This window comes from Thunnus albacares, chromosome 21 (assembly GCF_914725855.1).
Source record: "Thunnus albacares chromosome 21, fThuAlb1.1, whole genome shotgun sequence".
Classification (NCBI taxonomy): Eukaryota; Metazoa; Chordata; class Actinopteri; order Scombriformes; family Scombridae; genus Thunnus; species Thunnus albacares.
In genome coordinates, this window is record NC_058126.1 from 18,678,792 (window position 1) to 18,704,550 (window position 25,759).

At 40.0% G+C, this 25,759-nt stretch overlaps 2 protein-coding genes and 1 long non-coding RNA gene across 3 annotated transcripts; 2 read left to right on the plus strand and 1 right to left on the minus strand.

Annotated features, from left to right (window-relative positions):
* Positions 1-674: 674 nt before the first annotated feature.
* LOC122972183 (myeloid cell surface antigen CD33-like) lies at positions 675-4,548 on the plus strand. Its single transcript, XM_044339028.1, has 8 exons — positions 675-777; positions 1,137-1,212; positions 1,468-1,851; positions 2,336-2,641; positions 2,742-2,996; positions 3,133-3,214; positions 3,484-3,541; positions 3,938-4,548. The coding sequence occupies exons 2-8, from the start codon at positions 1,140-1,142 to the stop codon at positions 4,163-4,165; spliced, it is 1,386 nt and encodes a 461-aa protein (XP_044194963.1). The 5' UTR covers positions 675-777; positions 1,137-1,139; the 3' UTR covers positions 4,166-4,548.
* Positions 4,549-6,480: 1,932 nt separating this feature from the next.
* LOC122972810 lies at positions 6,481-9,587 on the plus strand. The gene is made up of 2 exons (XR_006399855.1): positions 6,481-6,863; positions 6,946-9,587. It is a non-coding gene; the product is annotated as an uncharacterized LOC122972810 (long non-coding RNA).
* Positions 9,444-19,651, minus strand: pck2 (phosphoenolpyruvate carboxykinase 2 (mitochondrial)). Its single transcript, XM_044340148.1, has 11 exons — positions 19,161-19,651; positions 14,739-14,951; positions 14,318-14,502; positions 13,779-13,849; positions 13,186-13,321; positions 12,892-13,079; positions 12,245-12,407; positions 11,941-12,156; positions 11,397-11,534; positions 10,961-11,056; positions 9,444-10,851 (listed from the first exon to the last, which is right to left on the minus strand). Exons 1-11 carry the CDS (start codon positions 19,190-19,192, stop codon positions 10,382-10,384), a joined length of 1,908 nt encoding a protein of 635 aa, XP_044196083.1. The 5' UTR covers positions 19,193-19,651; the 3' UTR covers positions 9,444-10,381.
* Between the last annotated feature and the right edge of the window lie 6,108 nt (positions 19,652-25,759).

Here is a 25,759-nt window from a genome sequence, read left to right on the forward strand (position 1 = left end):
TGATGGACCGACAGACAGACATTGTCATCCATAGAGCCAAATATTTATATAACAAAACAAAGAACACTTAAAATTAAACATTTAAACATTTGAATTATGAGGAAGTAGACAATGTCAAAGAGAAAACCATTTTCATCACTTACATCATCATTTGTGTTTGAGCACATATACAAAGGTTATGACAGCTGTGTAGTTGACTGCTGATTTAATGTGTCATCCAGCACAATGGTAGCTCTGTAAAAGTTACATTTTGAAACAACTTACAACTGACTTGTGTCACTTATTTAGTGATGAAATTGTAATAACACAAATAAACACATGTGAAGTGAGAGAAACATTTTCATCACTGAGGTTTTCTCATCGGTCCAGTAATGCAGAGCAGCAGCACACAAGTCAGCAACAACAACTGAGTATATGTGTACGATACATGAAGTTAACATATCATCTGTTCAAATCAATACATTATTTTAGTGATTTATATAATATATTCTACATATTAATGAATATAGACCTGCAGTGAGTCATGTGGTTAAAATACTCAGCATATTAGCAGTAAGGGTGAGAACTGTTTGTATTTGTTGTACACTTGTGTCACTTCAAATGAATTTCCTCTGTAGGTCTTAAAACACAGGAAGTTTTAAATTGCAAAAGCTAAAAAGGGAAGTCGTTCAGTTTGTCTGTTGCATCACAGCTCAGCTTAATAAACTGAAAGATTTCACTTGAAATCACCAGTCAAAGGATCTTACTGCTGCTCTGTTTTTGATGTGAGCTTGTTGGGTAAGACCTTCTTAACTTTTTAACCCAGAGAATTATATTATTCTGTTACTCCTCATGAACTGAAGTGGAAAATATTTGATATAACATCTTATTTGTTGGGCTTTGTTTTAGCAGAAATGGCATCTAAGAAATGAAAGATCACTGTAACATTTTACCATTAACAGATACCATAATCTCACTACTTTGGTATTATTTAGAATTTACATTAAATATAATATTTCATAGTTCTGCAGATTTACATCCCTGGTTTGAATGTGTGAATTTTAAGAGAAGAATTAGTTTTAATATAATGAATAAAAACGCCATAAAATCGTTAAAAGAAGAAAATGTTCCTGCATTTTTTATGTTTGTAAATCCAGGTGATGAGATTCATGGCAGCCCTGTCTACAAAGATGTTGACAGACAACATGTTACTGAGTGTCTTCTTTCTTACAGGTGAGCTGTTTGTTCACTCAGTTTTATTTGGAGACATTAACTCAAATCATTTACACTCTGAAACAAAGCAGAAAGACCAGAAACTTCTTACAACTGTTCACATCCTGACTGCAACGTCAAATGTTTTATTTTAAAACTGTTAACAGGACAAGAAAACATGCAACATTCAGCTGCTGAACTGTATTTATTGTATCATGAACCATCTCATCATGGAGATTTTTCTACTTTATGTTAATCATGACTCTGATCTCACAGGTGCTTTGGCTGCTTGTCCTGATTATTCACACCTCTTCATTACTGCACCGCTGGAGATGGAAGCACTGAGTGGATCTTGTTTGCAAATCCCGTGTAACTTTAGTGGTCTACCGAGACAAACATTTGACAGCAGGAGAACAACCTTTGGAATGTGGATTAAAAATGACCACAATTTTCCACGCTATCCAAGAAATGTGATTTTCAACAGTAGTCAGACAGTTAACACCTATCCAATTAACATTACTGGAAACCTGAGTCAGAACAACTGCACCACTCTGTTTTCCAGTTTAAACACAACATATACAGACAAATACTTCTTCAGAATTGAAAGCAGTGAATTCAGGGCAACAGCTGTTTGTGATCCTGTTCAAATAACAGTCAAAGGTAAGAGAGTTTTGTTTTTTCAGTCATATTGTTGTTTAGAATAAAAAGGAAATCAGTTGCAGCTTTGGTCTGAACAGCAAACACCATGGCCCTAACCTTTACTGTGAAATTAAATATCTGATGTAGACTACAAAGAAAACTCAGCTGTGGTGAAATGTGAGAGAAACCAGCCTGTGAACACATAGTCATTGGTTTGAATGTCCTGACTCACAGTTGAATAATACCTGAATATTTATACATTTAATAAGTATCAAGTTATTTCAAATCCTCCATATTCATTGAGGCACAAAGTCCAAATGAATCAGTCTTAGTTTGTTTAAGTCACTGATTTTGACAGTTACTGTCTCAATAAATGCTCACAATACTCAACAACCTCTGACAGTTTCATGTCCCATGATGTGTTTTTTACAAATGGTTAAAAATTAGCTGAAAAATAACTAACACTGACATGTAAAGTAAAGTCTGTGTTTGATTTAAACCACAGATTCTCCTCCGAGCCCCAGAATTAAAATCTCAGGTGAGCTGAAGGAGAAGGAGTCTGTCACTATAACCTGCTCAGCTTTCACTCCCTGTCCACACTCCCCTCCTAAACTCACCTGGAATCTCCAACAAGACGCTCACAACAAAATAGAGGAAAACGCAAATCAAACCTTTACGACTAAAATCCAGACGACCATCACTCTGTCTGACCAGCAAGACGGATACAACATCACCTGTTCTTCCAGCTACTCTGTGAATGAAGGACAAAATGCTAAGTCAGCAGAGGAAAAAGTGACTCTCAGTGTTTCATGTAAGGCAACCAGAGTTTGTTATTGGATCCTGTTTAAACATGATGATTCATGGGATGTCAGCTGATTTTTAATGAATAAAAATAATCACATTTTCTTCAGATGCTCCCAAAGACACCTCAGTGAGGATCAGTCCATCAGGTTTGGTGTCACCAGGTAGCTGGGTGAACCTGACCTGCTCCAGCAGAGCCAAACCTGCTGCCAACTTCACCTGGTTCAAGATCAGCAAAGATGGACCCATGAAAGTATCTGAAGGAGACTTTTACAGCTTCAATGTGACAGATGGAGGAGTTTATCACTGTGTGGCCACAAATGATCTTGGTAATCAGACGTCAGAGATCGATCTTACTATTGAAGGTAAATGCAGGACTGTACTGATTCCAGTTACTTTCATTAATGAAAAGTGGGACTTAAGCAATGGCTCCAACAACATTGTTGGAGCTATTGTGTATGTCATATGTCTTCATGCTTATATTGCTTTTATATCTATAAGCAGATGGGTCTTTGAAGCTGGGGGCACTTCTTGGAGGAATCTTTGTGATCATCGTACTCATCTGCCTGGTTGTCTGTGTGTGGTGAGTATCACAAATTATAGCAGCTAACATGACTCAGTTTCTGGCTCTTAAATTCCAGCCAAGCCCACGCTGACGATAAGAAACAGATTAGCTTGTGGTCTGTTATTTCTTTACGTGTCTGGAGATCAACTTTTCTGATATTTACTCTACATACCGATGAAAGTGTTTAACTCTGTGGTCTGAAAAAAGACATCAGAAGCATCACACTCACATTTAAATCTAGATTTTTCATTGATGATTTCTTTTTTCTTTTTCTTCTCTTTGTACAGCACTCTCATGTTTTTCAAGCGGTCCAAGTCAACGCATCCAACTCCACAACAGACTGAGGTGGGAAAATACTAAAACATTACTGTACAGTAATGCACTGTGTGTTGTGAGCATTTTAAAAATGCTCACAGTGACAGTGAGCTCAGTCCAGATGATTTCACAAGTCTGTGTGGGAAAGACAGAAGACTGAGTTAAATGTGAAGAAGTGCAACAAATGTGACAAAACATCCTCTTACAAATACACTAAGGTGGAAGGTGGAAGTCTACGCAACCCACATGAGAGCAGACAATTTATTGTTTAGCTCTTTCTTGAAACAACATACGTTTTGTTGCTGTGATAATCTGTGATTATATGTGATTATTCTGATCTTTAGTGAGAGAATGAGGTGACATTTAGAGGCTGAAACTCCTCCTCCTGCTTCTCACAACACTTTTTGTTCGTTACATTTTTTGCAGAGTCAAACAGGTGAAGAAAAGCCAGCTAAAACAGAAGAAGAACAGATCCATTATGGAGAGATCAGCTTCTCCAAGCGGAGACCTGGACCATCCTCTGACTCAGCGCAGGACAGTGGACAGCAGCAGGATACGGTGTATGCACAGGTCAAAGCGTCCAAGCCAACAAACAGCTTAGCACAGACTGTGGACAGCCCAGAGGACCTGTATGCTACAGTGAAGAAAAAATGAGAGTTGTTTTGTTGTTTAAAGACAGATTACACTTACAGTACAATTCCTATTAAACATTACTTTAATTTTCATTCTTACAAGATGTTATTCATGTCACTTATGTCAGAAAAAGATACTGGAGCCTGGACAGAAAAATTGTACTTTCACTGTAGTAGTATAAATGAATGAATATGACACCAGGAGCAGTTCAGCACACACAGCAGCAGTGTAGCACACAAGATTAGATTTAAATTTAAGATTTTTTCTAACAAGGTGTGAAGTATTTATTTTAGGAAACAATGATCGTCTCTGCTCTGTCTGTGTGACTCATCGTGACAGAATCAGCAACATCCTGAGCAACCTCTTGTACAAACCTTTTTTCCTGTTCCTTAAAATAAATTTTACATCCTTAAAAAGAGAGTTTTTGAATGATTTCTTTGACAGCTTGTGTATTGTTTCTTCCATTTTCATCATATGTTTATTTGTACTTTAATTAGTGCAAAACTTGAGATGAAAACATTGTTTCTGATTTCAAACCCTATTTATTCTTTTCACTGTGATAAAAATTTGTTTAAGCACCTTTTAAAAATCTCCCAAAATTTCAAATGTCAACATGCCTTATATTGTATTAGTGGAGCAAGTATGGTAGAGTAATAATTGTGGCAACTACTTGAGATGACAAAGGTGATGAAAAATGAGTGTTTTGACAAAATCTAACTGAGCTTTCTACAGTTTTGAAACACAGCAGTGGTGTGGGTCCCTGCTCTGTGGGAACTAGAGGACACTTTTCCTGAGTGTGTCAGTGTTCAAACATTCAGCGGCTGCAAACTAAAATATGGCAATGAAAAGTACTGTTGGCATTTAAATCCACAGCTGCTTTGTTTGCATGGCAGATGCTGTCACAGTCTCTGAATTTACAGTGGGCAAGGTGTGGAAAAAAAATTCTCTCGTCTCTTTGAAGGTTTAAAACTCAAAAGTTTACAAGACATCAACTATCTAATTCCAATCCAACATGCAGGTTCTAGTGGCAGCTATTAGCACCACTAGCTGATGTAGTTGTAATGTTATACAGGAATGAATAATCACAACTTCAAAAGCAGATTATTTTAACCCACATTATCTCAAATCAAGGACTATTTTAATGCACAACTCAGAAGGTGATTTTTGCTCCTCAAGACTTGAAAGGGCCATTTTAGTTGAGGACTAGACCTCACTTCCCCTTAGAGTGAACTTGCAGCTCTCACTTACCCAGCACGCCTGATGAGAGATAATTACACAGACAGATGCGTCAGCGTATTTAAAAATAATTCCATCCAAAGTCAGACTAAAACTGAAACAAAAGCAAAATATTTTGCAGAAGTCTAAACAAGTCACTTTCCATCGCTGAACATTTGACTGTTCATTTTTTATTGCTTGTTTTTGTCAGTTGCTGAAAATAGAAAAAGGATTATTAATATAGGCTGCTTAAATATAATCACCTGATTGTGGGGACTGTATGATGATAAGTTTATTTTTAAAAAGACAAAAAGTGGGGTAGCAAAACCATAACTTTGCTCCCCCTAATTGAACAATGGGGATACATTTGCTCCACTTGCTCCATTGCTCAGGCGCCTATAAAGAAAAGAACACATTTCAACTGTTCATTTGTTATTGTGGGTTTGTTTGACTGTTGGGGTGATTTAGCTGACTGCCGCTGGAGTTGTATGTTGCAGTTCTTTAATGAAGGTTTATTGAGTTTGGCATCTGCTGTGTTCGAGTTTGCAGAATACAGGCCGATCTCGATTCTGTGTGCAGAAACAAACAGCAGAGGGCGTCAGATCATCTGTTTCCACGTTCCTCACCGCTTTACATCATTACTGACTTATTGGATTGATTGTATAGTAACTGTTATTTTTAGACTGAATGCTGTTTTACTGTAGATAACATTTACATAAATTGCTGGTGATTTAATTATTGCGCGGTGGCTGCAAATGAAACAAAATGACTTCGATGGTTCAATATTGGTTGTAAATTATACTCCTCAGCTCTTGAATCTTGAAAATAGAACTTCATATGTACTGTATATTCCTGGATATGGAAGCTATCACGCTTTTGAATCATTTGTGTTTTCCACTGATTGCAGGAATCTCCAGTGAAAGTAAAATCCGCTGTGGAGTTAAGATGTTATATCTGGGTGCAAGTTGTGTCTTTTAAGGAGGAAAAATGCTTTTGGCGATTTAAACAAGTTGTTCCTAGAGTGCCCCTCCTGCAATCACTGGTCCTAATTGTTTTTTGGGAGTAGGGCTATGACGCCTGACTGACTGATGACATCACGCAGTCAGTCAACAGCTGGACCGCGGCGCGCTCAGATGACAGAGAGCGCAGCAGCACATCATTACATCCAGAGCACCATCTGGAGGGAATATTAACTGTATGCTGTCAGGACTAACTCAGAAGGATTTTCATTTATTTCGTCTTAAAGGCGCAGTGAGGGACATTTGAAATAAGAATCTCTGTCGGACCCCGGTCTGTCCTGTATCCACACACGTTTTTCCGCCTTGACTGAGTGAGATTTTACACAAAAAACTGAATCTTTCGATTTCACAAAGACTATATTTCAGAGAGACAGCGCGTCTGATTCTATAAAGAGGATCAACCATGGAGAGACATGACGCCCGACATTGGCATGACTGCACAAAAATGATCGGACTGCTCTTCTTGGTCGCAACGACACTGCACGGTAAGAAACTGTCGCTTAAAAAAACTTACAGCTCATTATTAGCAACACTCTACCTTTAATTTCTTTTCTACGCTTTGAAAAGGTTTGAGAGGGGGCCAATTTAAACTTGACCACCAGCTGTCAGGGCGATGACAGAGGCAGAACCAGCATTACGGTAAAGGCGTGAAGAACTGATGTCCAAACAAAAGCAACGCTCTGGTGAACGTGATTTCATATGCATTCAATAAATCAGTCAGTCATTCATTTAAGTCAGTCAGTTAGTCAGTCAGTCAATTATTCAATCAGTCAGTCAGTCAAGGGTCAGATACACACTCATGCTGCAATCGTATTTCTTTTTTCTCTGTTAGTATTTGATTACTTGATTATCAGCTCTAAACTGGGTTTGTGGTATACAATTCTAATAAAAATATTTGTTTCATCCTGAAATTGCAGCCTATTGTGCTGACTTGACACAGTATAATTTGTTGGAATTGCTTGGTCCTGTAATTTGCTTTTCACAGTTGAAGCAAATAGACATCGGCCATTACGTGAATGCACAACTTAATATTTGACTAAACATATGGCTTTTTCCTGTAATAAAAAGTATTTGTCAATTATGCATCAACCAGATTCTGCAGGTGTGTAAATCATAGTCGAACAGGTAGATGAGACCAATTCACTGCAATCAAACGAAACATAAAATGATAACGCAGGTCCATGTGTCTTGTTTGACTTGGGATCTAGTGCAGTGTGACAATGATCCATAGTTAAAAAGATGTGAGATACCCAGGAAGTTTGCCAAGGAGAAAATTGTATATAAATAGATTGCAGTGCCTTTCTCTTCTCACTGCCAACGACTACCACTCAACTTTCTCACAAAGAATACAGCGATGTGTTCTAAAACCTTCTCCAGTTATGAACCTAAGGGCATAATGATAGATATTTAAGAGTAGAAGCAGGAGAGTGCATATAAATTACATTGCCATAGTCCATAATCGATAAAAACGTTGGACTGAGCCATCAGTGCCGTCATTTGTCCTAGGAAGAATGTCATTAATTAAATAAATTAATATCAGAGAGGGCAAGTGAGGAGGTATGAGGAGTGAGCGGGGATGGGGGCTGATTATGTAGTGATTTAGAATTTGTGTATGGAAATGCACTTGGAAATTGTTTATCAATGGTGGGTGATGGGGATAGAGAAGGAATAGATTAAAAGAAATGGACGGAAAGTGAAAGATGATTTAGGGTTGGGTTGTGTTTACTGCACTGCTGCTCATAACTGTTTACAATTTGAAGCTCTGGAGAGAAAAAAAGACAGGAGAGAGAGAGAGAGCGGGGGACAAAGGATATTTGGAGATCAAGTTTTTTTTGTTGTTTTTTTGCCTGGCTGGTGACTCAAATTGTTTATCACTAATGATGTGCATTATCTTTTCCCTCAGGTGTCTTATTCCATTTTATCTCTGCATCCTTTAATCTTCTCTCCACCGTCCATCCTTGCATCAATCCAACTGTCCATCCAACCATCAGGTAAGCCTCAGAACTCGGCCTCCGTCATAACAGCGGAAGCAGGCACTAAGCTGGTTGTCGTGGCGTGATCTGAGTCTTTGGATGGCCACCCCGCTGCCCAGATCTCCTGGGTGACCACAGGTCAGCCAATGGCAATGGGACAACAGTGTCTAAGCCGGGTGCAGACAACACCTTGACAATGAGCAGCGACCACCACATGGTTCCCACAGCAGCCGATAACAGGAAAGACATCAGCTGCGTGCTGGCACACAGGACTCAGGTCAAACCAGAGAGCCCCCCAGTGAAACTGGTGGTTCAGTGTAAGACACCACACACACACACACACACACACACACACACATAACCCAGCACTTATTATTTCACCTGTTCCTTTGCTGTTCACACTCTGACATGATTTTGCCTGTTTCAAACCTATGCGTGATTAGTTAAACTCAATGTACTGGGCTACTTTTCTCCTCCTTTCTGCCATTTAACTGTCCTTCCTCCAGACGCCCCTCATGTGACAACAGTGGGGTATGACAATAAGTGGTACATGGGTCGTACAAATGTGGTGCTCACCTGCTAGGCTACTGGAAACCCTGTCCCAGTCTCTATCATGTGGAAGACATGAGTACCAGCAGATCTCTTTTGTCTTGTCAACTCTTTGTCTCTCTTTCCCCACGTCTCTTGCTTTCTCTTTTCCTTGTTTCTTTTTCTCTCGTTTTCCATGTCCACAATCCTCACAGAGATGTAGTCAGCGCTTTTATTAATGCCACTACAGCCCTGTGCTCTGATTATGGAGATAGCGATATAATTTCTCAAGACTCGAGATTTAACCCTCATATAGCGAGAAACACAGTATGACTCTGAAGAAGAAGTCTGAGCTTAAAAATAGAAGAGATTAGAATTTGGATCCAGCAGTTTTGATTTTTGTCCTGTGCCCATCATATTTTCTTCCACATATATATATAAACTGTGCATTACAAGATTGTATTAAATTTTAGTGTTTAATGTTCATCTATTATGTCCCATTTTCTTGTATATTACTTATTTTATATTCATTTGTATTTTAATGACTGCAAAAATGAACAAAAATGCATTTGAAGTTATTTATTCATTGCACTGTAATAAAAACCTTTGCATACAACTTCTAAAAATACCTAATAATCTCAGTCGCATTTATTGGTCCAAAATTTCACATATTGTGTGTAAACATCACCTGAAATCATACAGTTTAATCACAAACATTACAAAAGTGGCAAAATGAATTATGCATAGTGATCCTGGGTCTCACTGGAGACCTGCTACAATGTATTGAGTAGTTAATGGATCTCTGATAGATGTTTTTTTTTTTTCTTTTTTGGATATAAAGCTCAATTTAAAAATAAAGAACATTTCATGAGACTCGGTCAATAGTGTATTAGAAGAGCTGGTGCTAAAATTGACTTAAAACCTTTTAATGAGTAAAAATGTTAAAAAGCATGTCAGATTTTTGCCAAAAAAATATCTTTGGGTTTCAGCCTGTAAACATTAGCAGCCTGGACACTGTATTGTTAAATGTCTGGCACTGCTAGGCCATGTTGATTGTGCTACAGCACCATCTTGTGACTGAAGAGACGAGTGACAGTAGCGTCTCTACATGACACATTTGATAATTTCACAGAAATCTAACCTTCACTTTGAGAGTCAAACCTCCCTCCTGCCTACAACCCAGCACCAGTCCCTCAGTGTTGCAGCATTAGTATGAAGTAGTGACAGAAAGGTAGACGTTGTATTGTAGATTATTAGCTTCTCCTCTCATACCAACTCTGACATTTCATTCTGAACTGAATTCTCTTCATAAAAGAGAAAGGAAGGAGTCACTGGTTGAGTTTTCATGCATAGAGAAAGTTTGATAGTGGGGATTTTTTAGCTAACCCATTCAGAACTTAATTCTCTTTGTATGTAAACCCAGCCAGTGGTTCTGATTGCATCCTAATGATCTGAATCCTGTCATCAGTGACTCCCTCTCTGTTTCTGGGGTCAGTAGGGTTTTAATTGTGCACCCTGTCCTCCAGTGCCTTCAGCTCGGCATCCACCTGAGCCGGCAGGTCAGCTCCAACTTGCTGGCTAAAGTATGCTCTCAACTCCTTGGTCTCATTCTGCCAGAAAGGCTTGGGCACATCAAACAGAGCACCCATGTCTACCTTGCTGCCGAGACCTTTAGTATCAATGGCGCCATCTTCTGGCAGCCAGCCGACAATGCTCTTCTTGGCACCCTCGTCCTCCCTCTCCCGGCCGCAGCGCTTGAAGATCCACTCTAGTACGCGGGCGTTTTCGCCGAAGCCGGGCCAGAGGAAGGCGCCAGACGCAGGGTCCTTCCTGAACCAGTTGACGTGGAAGATTTTGGGCAGATGAGTGGGGGCCTTACGGCTCTCCATGCTCAGCCAGTGAGCGAGGTAGTCGCCAAAGTTGTAGCCGAAGAACGGCCGCATGGCAAAGGGGTCGTGCATAATCACCTTGCCTGGAAGAAAACATTACACACAGAATTATAAATCCATACAAATGCAGTTTCAGGAATTGAAACCATATGAAGATCAGGTGTGTGTGTGTGTGTGTGTGTGTGTGTGTACCTTTATGCTCAGCAGCTGCCGTGGCCTCAGACCTCATTGCGGCTCCAACAAACACTCCATGTTTCCAGTTGAAAGACTCGTAGACCAGAGGAACTCCTGACAATGTCAACATTTTATCATGTTTACTGCACAACTACTTGTATGCTATGACTTCTCATAGTGATATAACACAAGTCATGATTCAAATTTGTAAAATGTGAAAGACCACAGAAGCATTGTGCAGCATTACAAAGTGGCTAGAATGTGTCTTGCATGCCTTACCCCACCCCAGTGTTTCCTGTCAGTATTTAAACGATCACTATCAACTAAAGGCAAAATACCCTTAAAAAACATGAACATTAAAATCTATGTGAAAATGTCCCGTCTATCAAATAATGCCTGTGTCTATTTGGAGAGAAATTTTTTATGTATATAATTAGGTGAAAGCAGCACCAACCTTCTGGCCTCCTGCCACCGAAGATGATGGCGTCAATAGGAACGCCCTCCTCACTCTCCCACTGGGGGTCAATGATGGGACACTGAGCTGCCGGCGCACAGAAGCGGGAGTTGGGGTGGGCGCATAGAGTTGAGCTTCCTGTTTACAAAGAGGAAACAAGAGGATTATTATTATTACTACTTCATAGCAAAGTCATTTGGCCAAAAAACTCCTAAAGAACAGTCACCATATGAACAGTTAAATGTTAATCATATACTGTATATGTGCATCTTTGGGTCACTATTTTTTTAAATGGTATTGCTAAGGCACACCACTAGATGGCACTGTATACACTGACGACAGATGAGCCTTTTAATAATCAGACCTGGTGGGATGAGATGTCTTTGTTGGCAAAGAAACAAACATGATTCATACTAAAATTACATCAGTAAAAAACTGCTGAATGCTCATAAATGTTCATTAGTGACTTCAAGGTCAAAACAAATCATCTGCCTCTCAAGACCATCGGGATTTTTAAGGCCTGCACAGTCCAGGCTGACGTTACCTTGCTTCCAGGTTTTGCCGTGCCAGTCTGTGAGTGTGATGCCAGCTGCAGGGGGGTCAAGACCCTCCCACCACACGCCTCCATCACTGGTCTCGCCAACATTGGTGAACATGGTGTTTCTAGCGATGGTGGCCATGGCATAGGGGTTGGTCTTGTCTGAAGTACCGGGAGCCACCCCGAAGAAACCGTTCTCTGGGTTGATGGCTCTCAGTTTACCTGCAGAGACAGACGGACGCATCAGATAAGTGAGATCTGATTTACTACACTGCATATGGAGCAGCAGAGGGCGTCTCCTCCCTCTCACCTTGGCTGTCGAACTTCATCCACGCAATGTCGTCTCCTACGCACTCCACCTTCCAGCCCGGCAGAGCTGGTTTCATCATGGCCAAGTTGGTTTTACCACAGGCACTGGGGAATGCCGCCGCGACATAACGCTTCACTCCCTGAGGGTTGGTGATACCCAGGATCTGAGGAGAGGAGAGAGTGGTGAATGAAGATTTTAAAAAAACACCATCTTACATCTATACATAACAAAAGTTGCAGTCTAATACAATTTTAATTAATAATGATCACTCAAAAGAACAAAAAGGCCTCATTTAAATAAGCGCCTTTGTTCTACAAAAGTCAGTCTACAGAAGGAAATTCCTGCCATGTTATTATCTATTTAATGTAGTTTTTCAGGGACAATATACTTAATTTAAAATTATGCATGCTTGCATTTCTCAACTGATCATACTAAAATTCAACCAGACGATGACGATGGCATGTGGGTAGTTTGACAGGTGTCAGGAGGAGGTTTGAAGCAGCATTGTTATACACTGCAAGCTAACTTGGTTTATTTCTTTGTGTATTATTTTCCCAGAATTGAACCTCCAGTGAGTTCACAAGTTCACTATACCAGAATGAATTTCCAACAGGCCACAGTCACAATGTGTCATCCTCCTATCTCACCAGCATGTGCTCGGCCAGCCAGCCCTCATCCTTGGCAATGCGGGAGGCGATACGGAGGGCGAAGCACTTTTTCCCCAACAGAGAGTTTCCCCCATAGCCACTGCCAAAGGACATGATCTTCCTGGAGTCAGGCAGGTGAGATATCAGCACCTTATCTGGGTTACAGGGCCATGAGTTGACCAGAGGGGCTGCAGAGGGAAAAGAGGAAGGGAAGAGAATTTGTAAAATCTTATATTATTAAAAAAAAAATACAAAGTAGTAATATAACATGTTTCAAGCTCTTGGAATTTGTACCTCTGAGTGGTAGAGGTCGTCCCAAAGAGTGCTGACAGCGGACAAACTCCACTCCTTCAGCCAGTTTCTTCAGGACAGGCGTGCCCATTCGTGTCATGATGCCCATGCTGGCCACAACGTACGGTGAGTCGGTCACCTTGAAGGAGAACGATATATTTATCACCCTTTTCTCTGACCTAAGCCTTCAACTGAGTAATAACCATAAAATGTTTTAGTAATTTATTAAAGTATATCATAAATTATAGTCATTTACTGTGATAAAGCAAGCACTGTTAGATACAATACAGTGACTTAACACTTTATAAAAACAATGGTACAACACAGTCATAAAAAGACAAGTATCTCTTAATCTGATTTTCCAGCAATAATGATAAGATTATTATGAAAACCTTTTTCTTCACCAGCCTATAAGGCGTTCACATGGCCACAGTACTGGGATGTGTTAATGTGCACTAAACACAATAAATATCTGATTAAGTCTGACATCATTAAAAGGCTCATTTAAGCCTGGTGCTACTCTGAAATTCTTAAACCATAGCTTGAGAAAGATACTGTTTTTCAGAGTAAGAAGTGTTGAGGAGCACAGTTAGTACCTGGACACCATATTTGGACAGAGTTGAGCCCACTGGACCCATACTAAAGGGAATCACATACATGGTCCGACCTACAGAGAGGAGAAAGAGAAGCATAAACAACAGACTGTTAGGCCTCAAATTTTTAAAATAACTACATTTAAAGACTAAAATAAGGATTAGTGAATATTAGATGTCTTGGGAGCTTCTTTATAAAGTTTTTGACATTTGTGGTGACTCAAACTCATCTGCATCATGCATGAAGTCTCACAAAAGAAAAAGTTAATTTTAACTGCAGTATAATCCTATTACACCCCATTTTTGTTCTATTTTGAGTCTTATTAGTGACCATAGTTTCCGCCCGATTTCATGATCTTTGAACCCCTCCTAAAACTCATTTTTTTCCTAGTATATTCAGAGTTTTAAATAGAAGACATATGTACGCCACATGAAACGATTACCATTTGAATGTATGATGATATCAAAGTCATTTGAAAAAGAGGAAACATGACATGTTCTCCCGGCAACAAGCTACAAACATTTCATATCCAACAACATACCTGCCATGCAGCCAGGAAAGCGCTCCTCTCTGGCTTTCTGCCAGTCTGACTCACTCATCCAGCTGCCCAACTGGCTCTTTACGCCTCCAGCAGGGATGGGAATGGTGTCCCTCTGGTTCTTGGTCACAATTACAGTCTTGCTCTCCACCCGAGCCACGTCCTTCGGGTCTGTACGTGCGAGCCAACTGCCAAACAACATCAAGATGCAGAAAAATTAGGAACATTGGATGCACATTAGGCACTGTGAAGCCTGACCCATAGCTCTAAATTTTAGGAACCTGTCTAATTAAGACTAACTATAAGTTATCATATAAATAATTAATGTAAGGTCTGTCCTGAAACAACTAACATGTATACACCTAACTATCTGCTCTAGTTTGCATAGGTATTGTATGCAAGTATCCAAATGTAAAACTCGTACCAGTTCTCATATTTAGGAAGCTTCTTGACCATCCCGTCCTTCTCCAGGCCTGCTAGGATGTTGGCCGTTTCCTCTGGCGTCCCCGTCACCACATGCACACCGCTGGGCTTGCACTCGTCTACTGCTCCCTTGACAAACTCTGCAACCGCTGGGGGCAACGAAGGGATGGAGGCCAGGGACCGAACCCCAACACTTGCCCCAACGCCACCCTGCCTGAAAGAGTAGGGGCATTAAATCATCTTTTACTTTTTTGACCATTAACAGGCAACCAGAGGGAAATCCAATGACAATCACTGGACGTAACTCCTACAGAACATGATCTTTATTATGTCCAAAGAGTCAGAGGCTGATTTCATTTAGTTGCAGTGGATCAGTGAGGCAATTTACATTTACAATGGACTGTGGTTGGGTTGGGTGTAACCCAACACAAATAGAACTGACTGACACATCCACAATACAGACAACCCTTATCAACTAATCAAGTCTTCTTTCCATTGTGTGGAGTTCATTGTGCAAAGATATTTTCCTGCAAGACCTGCCATGCAATGTTTTTACCACATGGTACACAAAAAAAATGAATTTGACAGCCTGAAAGTCCTGTGTTATATCACTTAATGCTACAGTAGCCTGCTAGAAAATTTTTATTTTTCCCTCATGGGCACCGTTATTCACAGAAACTGGAGAATACATAGCCTTCTGTCTGATCTAATTCAATCATTTATAGGATGCTGAAAATGCCATTGATAGGAGATACAATGCATGAGTGCAGATTAACTTGGATGACCCAACTCTGACCAGAGTGTAGTGCAGAGAGAGAGAGTCCTCATTGGGTCAGGTGCTTGGCAAAGTCAGTTAACACAAATTCATACTCTTAGTTTGTTTATTTCTCTCCAGATATGATCACTTTACTGTACTATGATAGGTAAGTCTGCATCATATTGAGGATCTGTCCATTTGTTTATTTCATACAAGTATTTGATGTTCTGTAACCCTGATTTTAATTCATGTCCGTCATTTGTACCATTACCTCCTCACTGCTGCTCAATCCAAATTGATACCCATCCAATTTTTACACCTGTGGATACTGATGGGAGTTTTAAAGGCCAGAGAAGAGCACGAGGCACCACCAACACCTTCAACAAAAGGCCTCAGATCGGAGTTGTGTGCTTTTCATGTGACAGTAGTGACAATGAGGTGCCTTTGCTGCCCTGGGGTGGTTAGTGCAACCTGAGAGCCTCAAACAGACTTCTCCACAGAGAGAGAGGCATGCAGGGGGCCGGCCTATTGTTTATTAGCAGCATGATATTCACAAACACAAGCCACTGAGAGGGCTACAGCTATGCAAGCTGTTGTGTGTGTGTGTTGCTGTCTGTTGGTAGCAATGGTTGAACAATGGACAGCGGACAATGTGTGTATGTGCTTTGTTTATGACCCCTGATGACCTCTACAGAGAGATGAGAGATTTATATTCTGTGTTCCTCAAATGAAATGTATGGATGAACATTTAAAGCGCTCTAAAAGTAGTTTCAACCATAAATTGACCCACATTCCACCTCCAGTCTGAAATCAGTTCAACTGGGAATACAAATCACACTCTTCCACTTAGGCTGTTCAAAGACAGCTATGCAGTTGTCCTCTTAGGCGCTGGCACGTGGCTCTTAATTGGCTGCACTGAGTGTGTCATTATTCCTACATCACGCACATGCAGATACACATGTAAAATTTGACCGCAGTGTACAAAGGGCACGAGTGGCAGGCAAGCTGAGACACTCACAGTGAGAAAAGTAGATAACATGTAACTTGACAGTGGGCAGGCAAAGAGCTGAGAACAGTCTGACACCAGCCTAAGGGATCAAACTCCCTCCGAACAGGTGATCAGTACCGTGCCAGTTGTGTAACCATTGATGTGGGAGCAATTAATCATGAACGCAGTCTAGTTTGTGCTGAAAACGGAGGCCTGACATACAGTGAGGGACAGAACATCATCTCAATGTGTCCTTTTTTGTACTGTCCTTTTCAGATTCTGTGATTTTGACAGCAATTTGGTTTTCACATTCAATTTGGGGGCGTCTGTAGCTCAGGTGGGAGAGTGGGTCGTTCATTAATCATAAGGTTGGTTGTGATTTGAACCCACACTCCTTCTGTCATGTCAAAGCCCTGAGAAAGACACTGAACCCCAAATTACCCATGAAGTGTGTGCATATATGAAAGAAAAAAATCTCTGTCTTTGCAGGTATATGATCAAAAACCCAATTTATTGGTTTACAGACGCTACTGTAACAAAAACTGAGCAAAATAAAATTTGTTGATGTAAAAAACTGACTTTTGGCCAATAAACAGCGAAGCCATGCCAGTTTTTCTCTCTCCGACTAAAACTTGACCTCTGAGATTTCATGTTCACAATTTTTCATATCTTTCTTCAATACTTGCCATCATAATAATTCAATTAGGATTTCCAGTTGGTCGAGATCGTTACTTCTCTGCACCCTCTCCAATAAATCAGCAGTTTTTGGAGACTTTAGACTTTGACTATGATCTGAAGAGATAAACCAATGATCACCTGAAGGTGAACTAAATGAACAATGTTACTGTATAACAGCACCCCAGATTGACTTTTAACCCAAGAGGACCAAAGAATAGATGAACCATTCTCCTTAAATCAACTACTCAGTGCTTTAAGCTCTTTCCCCTACACACTAATTCAATTACCTATGTTCCCAATCATCCGCTGTCATGCCTTTAATTACTACAACCATTCAGGTGGTGCTGAATATTATCTCCAGTGTGATCATGATTGGGTCAGGAGATGTGCTGGATTAAATTTAAAAATGAATTAACAGAAGCAAAGCATTTGTTAGATGATCATTTGCTCACTGGGGCACAAGTGCTGGCTGATTTGAGAGAGAAACTGGATGGGATTAGCACCTCTATTCTTCCTTCTTTGCATCAGAAAAAAAGAAAGAAATCCTGAGCAGACTCTGATGACCTTTGCTCCCAATGCCCCCCTCCCACCCATTTATTGACATCATTCCTTTGTCTCCCCATTCCTCCACCCATCCCCCATACTTCCATTTGACAAAGTACATTTATCGAAACATCGGTTTCAGTAAAACTTTTTACATGCAGTTATCCCTGACAGTAAGACAGTGAGCATCTCTTTTTTTCCTTTTGATGAATGTCACTTTTTTAATGACAGATGTTATCCATGTGACCTTTCCCCTTGCTTGCATCTGGAGTACTTTTCCTCCAAACACACCTCCAAATCAGCAAGCCAATCCTCACCCATCACAGGCAGACACGCCTACACTCCCACTTCACCCACCCTGCCTGATCCTGGTCGACAGCCTCTTCAGGGCAGAGTCTACACACGAAGCACAGGCAAGCCAGAGTATCACTGAGAACATGCACACGTGCTGCATACATTAGCCTAACACACACATATGGTACAGTGAGTACACTGGGAGGAGGAGGAGGAAGGGGGCGGGGGATACACGGAACATGCTCCAGGACATTCAAGCAAAGAGAGGAGTGATGACTCCAGACGTTACCAATCTCTCAAGCAGAAACACAAACAAAATGCTCAGGAACATGAGCTTCCTGTCACTAAACTCACATGCCCTGGCCATGGTGTCACTCACATGCATTCCTTAATGAGAAAATTAAAACACGCGCACACACACATTGCCACAGAGTGCTCACATTTACTCCAGATTCCCTGTGTGATGTGGTATCATCACAAAGCCTGGAAGGGGGGAAAAGGTGGTGAAGAGAAGGAAAGCAGAGTGATGATCATCCTTCAAATCACTTTCAGACCATCTATAAAGTCACCTTTACATCTTTGCTAAGATGTCATCTGATCTGAGAGGAGTTTCTCTTGAGATCAAGTCTGACAAGTTTCTGGCAGCAGTCAGCATAGCAGCAGGCAGTCAGTGATTTCACAATCAGCTTTCTCTACTAACTAAAAAAAAGCCTTTTCACAATGAATTAATACTGCATGAATGCTGGTATAGAGAGGATCAAAGCTTTATCTCTGCAACAGTTTATTAAAATATGTATATATTGTGTATTCTTATTCAATTTTAACTATGGTCCACATTGATGCAAATTATGCTACAGCCCATTGTGCATGTAAAAAAGTTCAGAAAAAGTAGGGAGAGTGGTTCACATTAAAGATAAATGTGTTCCCAATGTATTATAGACATTCACACACACTTTTATATGTGTATAAAATATAAAAACAGGCTACGTAGATGGCCTTTAGTATGTAAACTGAAGCAGGCAGAAATACATTTGGAATGACACATTCAGCCTATTTTCTATAGTCTGAAAACATAAGCACAATGAAATGCACCGTCAGTGTCGCGTTCAAAGAGCAAAAAACATGACTTAATCGCAAAAAAACATAAAGTCATATTGACTCACCTTCGTATAACTCCCAGCAAAAGGCACGACATGTTCGGTGCAAAAGTAAAACTAGTTTATAAAAAACAAAGGTGTAAAAAGGTACATATAAGTTAGCTGGAGAGGTAAAGACAGGAGCTAGAGCTGCTCACAGTTCATATCTGTGCTCTGAGGGGACCTTGCACTTTGCCCATTCACACAGATGCAGCTTGATGTAAGTGGATGATGTCCTGCTGCACGAACACAGTGTCCCTCAGAGTTAAACTGCCTTTATGAAGTTAGAATAACAAAGCTCAGCAACATGCAGGAGGAAGAGGAGGAGGAGGGCGCTGCTGCTGCTGCTGCTGCTGCTGTTTAAAGTTTAAATATCCTGTAGTCTTCGCAGGTTTTGTCCATATTGTTGGGTTTTCTCGCCTCCAAACAACGGACAGACCGGCCGGCTGTTCCTCCTGGCTGATGCAAGTTTCCACAGTTCCCGCACCGCTGAGCACTTTCGCACAAAAAACCCGGCACAACCCGGAAATACGAGCAGTGGCACGGAAATAGATTTTCACCCCCACCCACCACCAAAGAACAGCTGAAATGACAAATAAACCTAAACAAACCAGGGGTTTCAGGCATGACAGCAGGTCTGTCAACAGATGATTGCATTATGTTTGCACTTTTTCTTCCACACATCCTATTCAGACTGCTTATATTTTCCTAGTATTTGTTATACTGAGTTTCAATAATGCAACAAGTTGGTGGGTGTCAAAATAGCCCATGTTAGTTGTTGCAATCTGCTGTCAGTGTATCTCCCAGGTAAGGGTTTTATGTAAAATATGGCACACTAAAAGGTGTGACTTATTTAATTTAAATGTGGCTAAAGTGTGAGAATAAAAACCTGAAATCCTACATGACCCAATACCTGTTTTTCTATTTGTTATATTTATAGGCCTATATGTAACAATTGACTGTCAAAATAGAGTTAATTGGAAGTTGCAGTCTTTTTTTGACTTGCAGCTGTTAAAGGACATTTTTATGTGGTAAAATACAAGTTGCTTTTCTATCATTTTAGAGCTGCAGGGACAATTACATCCATTATCTATCAGTCTGCTGAGTGTTTCTCTGAATCAATTCATAATTAATCAGTTTGTGAAAAAGGCTGTTCATCAAAGGCTGACATCCAATACCTTAAAAGTATACGGTTTCCTATCATTGAAGACAAATAAAAGCAGCAAACCTTTACATTGGATACAATGGCACCAGTGAATTTATAACAAAACAAAGCTGATGCTAATTGATAAATCATTTCAGCTCTTGTGGCTGTTTAAGCAAAAGCCAATTTTAAAGAATTGGAACCTGAGAAGAAGACACAAAAGTGTCTCTTGTTCAAGCAAAGAGCTTAAAATCTTCACCTCCAGAGGCAATTCAAGTCTAGCACTGTGCAATGTGTAACATCATGTTACATCATTTTCTGGAGCTCAAATTTCAAATTGTTCATTCTTGTTGCCTTTGGAGGCTGTGAAGTTTCCCACTGAGGTTTCATAGTAAATCTTGCTGTAATTATCTATTTTACAACAATGATAAGCCAGTTGTATTTCATTTGAAATAATTTTGACTTTCAGACATGAATCAGTGGGAGGTTGATGTCTGTTATTTAAATTGTGAGTTTCCTGTTAATGTTTCTTTCTCTGGGAACGGGGGGAGGGGTCGCTCTCTCTCTCTCACACACACACACATACACACACACAAGCTATGTGAGAGAGTCGGGAAGTAAAAGGGTGGGGTTTGAACAGTAGAATATACTGTAGATAGCAGATAAAGACAGAGGCAGCATGTCTGGTAAAACTTCAACTTTCCTGTCTCATGTTCCCTGATAGGGCGTGCAGAGTCAGCAGCCAACCAAAGACTCCCAAAGCCCATGGACAACACACACACACATACACACACACACAAACACACACACACACACATTCACTATGAATGAATGCATATATGCAAACATCCCACAACTGCAGCCAGTGGTTATGAAAGAGAACATTCAGAAACGCAGCCACTGGCAAAAAACTAAAAGAAGCCATGAAAAGCTGTGACATCATTAATCAATTAACTGGAAACTCTTTGTGCTGTTATTTGATTTTTAGTGTACTCAGGTGTGACTCGTGACTTTTAGAAATCTTATTTGTCTGTTAAAGGTCACAGTGGCTTATCAACCATATGTATCTATTTGATGTCAAGTCTCATCCTGGGTTTTATAGGCAAACAGCCACCATTAAACAGTCTAAACTAATTTAATGATCTAATGACACAAAAGAAAAAAATAATTTCATGCAATGTGACAGAAATAGACCTGCAGAAACAATCATATAAATTGGAGGTTATACACAGTGAACATTAGTATAACTTAAATAATCAAAGTCTAGTTGATTAATTCAGAATCATTATTTACCTGTCAATGATCTACTGATTAATCAAGCAACTGGCTGATTAATACAGAGTTAGTCAATAACTCTGATCTGAGGACAAAAAATTGAAAAGGTGATTACTCCATTGCTTCTACTTAACCCATATTTGACATATAATGTGCAACAAAAAGTGAGTGAAGAGTTTCAGGTATTTAGAAGCACAGCCCAAGATACATTCTCATGATTAATTAATATGATGACTCCTCGAGTTTGCATTACATTTGGTTCCAAGAGCAAGTCAAGTCAAGTAAATTTTATTTATATAGCACCAAATCACAACAGAAGTTATCTCACAGAAGTTAGACCCAACATTCCCCCATGAACAAGCACTTGGCGATAGTGGCAAGGAAAAAATCCCTTTTAATGGGAAGAAACCTCAAGCAGAACCAGGCTTTAGGTGGGCAGCCGTCTGCCTTGACCGGTTGGGTTGAGAGAGAGAGAGAGAGAGAGAGAGAGAGAGAGAGAGACAGAAATGCATAGTAACAACAACAATAACACTAACAACTGTGATAATAATAGAAATATGACGAATAATAATAATAGTATAATAATAAAGTGAACTACGGCAGCAGGCGTGCTGCAACCACGATCCATGGAAATCTGTGAGATGAGAAAGCACAAAACTCCAGGGAAGATGCCAAGTTAGTTACATGCATTAATGGGACATGAATGCGCACAGATGGAGAGGGAGAGGAGGAGAGAGCCCAGTGCATCATAAGAAGTCCAATGGTAGTCTAGGCCTATAGCAGCATAACTACAGGATGGTCCAAGGCAAGCCAGAGCAGGCCCTAAGTATAAGCTTTATCAAAAAGGAAAGTTTTAAAAGACCAGTATGTAGAATGAGGTTGCAGATTGCAACTAACTGAATGCCCCTCCCCTCCACTTCCCCTTCCAAGCATGTAGGAGAACCTACGGTGGCTGCAAAACCCGTGAAAAACACAAAAGGCCCTCTTTAGAGCCAGTGTTTAGTTTGTCCATTCTGGGCTACTGTAGAAAAATTGTGGTGCAACATGGCAGTCTCCCTCAAAGAGGACTCATTCCCTATGTAGATATAAAGGGCTCATTCTAAGGTAACAAAAACACAACAGTTCTTATTTTTATTTGATTATACAATAATTAAAACATACTTATGTATATTATATTCAATTTCTGCCAAGTCTATTCTGCTAGATGCACTAAATCTTACACACTGGTCCTTTGCCTAAACGTAGAGAGGGTGTCTGCCTCCTGGACCGAAACTGGAACATGCTCAGAAGAGGAGCCTGATAGCTGAAGGCTCTGCCTCCCATTCTACTTTTGGAGTCTCTAGGAACCATAAGTAAGCCTGCATACTGGGATTGCAGTGTTCTAGTGGGGTAAGAGGGTACTATGAGCTCTTTAAGATATGATGGTGCCTGACCATTAAGGGCTTTCTAGGTGAGGAGAGGGATTTTAAATTCTGGTCTGGATTTTACAGGGAGCCAGTGCAGCTAAGCTAAAATGGGAGAAATATGATCTCTTTACCTAGTTCTTGTCAGTACCTGTGCAGCTGTGTGGAGAGTCTTTAGAAACTTGTTAGTGCAGCTTGATATTGCAATAATCTTTTTCAGACAGGATGATTTTTGCAATGTTACATAGGTGAAAAAAGGCTGTCCTTGAAATTTGTTTTATTTGGGGGTTAAAGGACATGTCCTGATCAAGATAACTTCCAGATTCCTTATGGTGGTCCTGGAGGCCAGGGCAATGCCATCTAGAGGAGCTATATCATTAGATAATGTGTTTCTAAGGTGTTTAGGGTCAAGCACAATAACTTCAGTTTTGTCTGAGTTTAGTAGCAGAAAATTGCAGGTCATCCAGGTCTTTATGTCCTTAAGGTATGCTTGGAGTTAGTTAACTGATTGGTTTCATCTGGCTTCATTGAAAAATATAATTGGGTATCATCTGCATAACAATGAAAATTTATGGAGTGTTTCCTAATAATATTACCTAAAGGAAGCATATATAAGGTGAATTGTACTGGTCCAAGCACAGAACCTTGTGCAACTCCATGTCTAACTTTTGTGTGCATGGGGGACTCAACGTTCACTTGTACAAACTGAAATCAATCTGCTAAATAGCACTTACTTAAACCAGCTTAGTGCAGTTCCTTTAATGCCAATTAAATGTTCCAGTCTCTCTAATAGGATGTGATGGTCAATCGTGTCAAATTTGGCACCAAGATCTAATAAGACAAGTACAGAGAGAAATCCTTTGTCCTATGCAATTAGGTCATTTGTAACTTTCACCGGTGCTGTCTGTGCTATGATGTGCTCTAAATCCTGACTGAAAATCCTCTAATGAACTATTGTTATGCAGAAAGTCACACGACTGATTGGCAACTGCTGTCTTAAGGATCTTCGAGAAAGGGAAGGTTAGATATATGTCTATAGTTGGCTAAAATGTCTGAATCAAGAGTTGGCTTTTTAAGAACTTTTTAATTACAGCTACTTTAAAGGATTGTGATACATAGAATGTTACTAAAGACAAATTGATCATATCTTTTTAAGTGCTAACTAAGGGTAAAACTTCCTTAAGCAGCCTAGTTGGGATGGGGTCTAAGAGACAGGTTAATGGTTTAGATGAAGAAATTGTTGAAGTTAGTTCAGGAAGGTCAATTGAAGAAAAGTAGTCTAAATATATATCAGGTTTTACAGCTGTTTCTAAGGTTCCTGTGTTTGAGGATAAATTGGTGCCAGTTGAGGGCAAGAGGTGATGAATTTTGTCTCTAATAGCAGCTCATAAAGTTGTTACTACTAAGAGCTATAGGAATACATGGATCAATAGATTTATGACTCTTTGTCAGCCTGGCCAAAGTGCTGAAGAGAAACCTAGGAGAAACCTATTAATGATGAGTAATAGGTGGCTCTGGCATTACAGAGGGCCTTCTTATATGGTTTAAGACTATCCTGCCAGACTAAACGAGATTCTTCCAGAGCGCCATATCCTTTCAAGTTTTCATGATGTTTGCTTTCATTTTCGGGTTTGGGAGTTATACCATGGAGCTAACCTCTTTTGTTTTATTAAGTTCTTTTTTAAAGGGGCAATGGAGTGTCATTCTCAGTGAGTGTGCAGCACTATCAACAAGATGATCAATTTGGGAGGAGCAGTTAGATTATTACAGTGACTAACTTGGAAATCTACAGAAATCAGTGTTTCTGCTATCCTGTTCCTAAACCACTGTTTAAGCTGTTGGTTATTCTGCTCAAGGTGAAATGACAGATTTAAGGCCTGAGACTAATATGAATGCAGGCCCGAAAATGTCGACAAAGGATTGCCTTTGAGTTAGTTTCTTTACCCAATATATCACATTATTTAAAAGTGTAAAAAAATGTTCTTCAGCTATTTTCAAAGGGCATGGTAGCTTTTTTAGCTTTTCTTAGTCAGAGTGATGTGTAATGCAAGCTGCTAATTTCTAATAACCCAAACTGCAATTTGCTGTAACCATTTAGATCTTAACAGTGAATATTAATGAAGCTTCTTTATTGTGAAATGGCAGCATAGAAACTTAAAATTACTTTTCTTTAGTAGCCACTTTTGTCTAAAGCAACTTACAATAGATTGTGACCCACACAGAAAAAGAAGAGATAAGTTCCAGGTGGAAACATCTCCATTGCACACACAGATCTTAATAGTTTTAACAAGTGATTGAAGAGAAAATTCATTTTCCAAACCTAATTGCTCTAAAATTGTATAATATATATAAAACTTTACTCAAAACATATGACTTTATTTTACATTCTGTATCCCTCTACATATTGTACATTCATTCTGTCACAAGGCATCCAGTTAATACGGTCAGTGTGTAACTGTGGAGACAGATGATGAAATCCTGTAGTGCACTGAAAACTGTATAATGAGATCAAGTACTGACATGATCCAAATGTTTTTCTCTCTTTTCAACCCCCTGCACCTCTCCCTGCTCCACTTCTGTTCAGATCCACAGTGTGTGTTTGTTTGTGTGTGGAGGGGGGGCGGGGGTTTGTCATAGGTTACTTTTGGGGACAAATTTAAGACTAAAGAACAGTTAACTCAGGACAGCTAGTCCAAAAGGGGACAAAAGCCATGTTGCCAATTGGAAAAAAGCTGATTCTTGGGTCAGTGGTTAAGGTTAGGGTTAGGGTAAGTCTTCAGGAAATGAATGTAAGTCTATGTAAA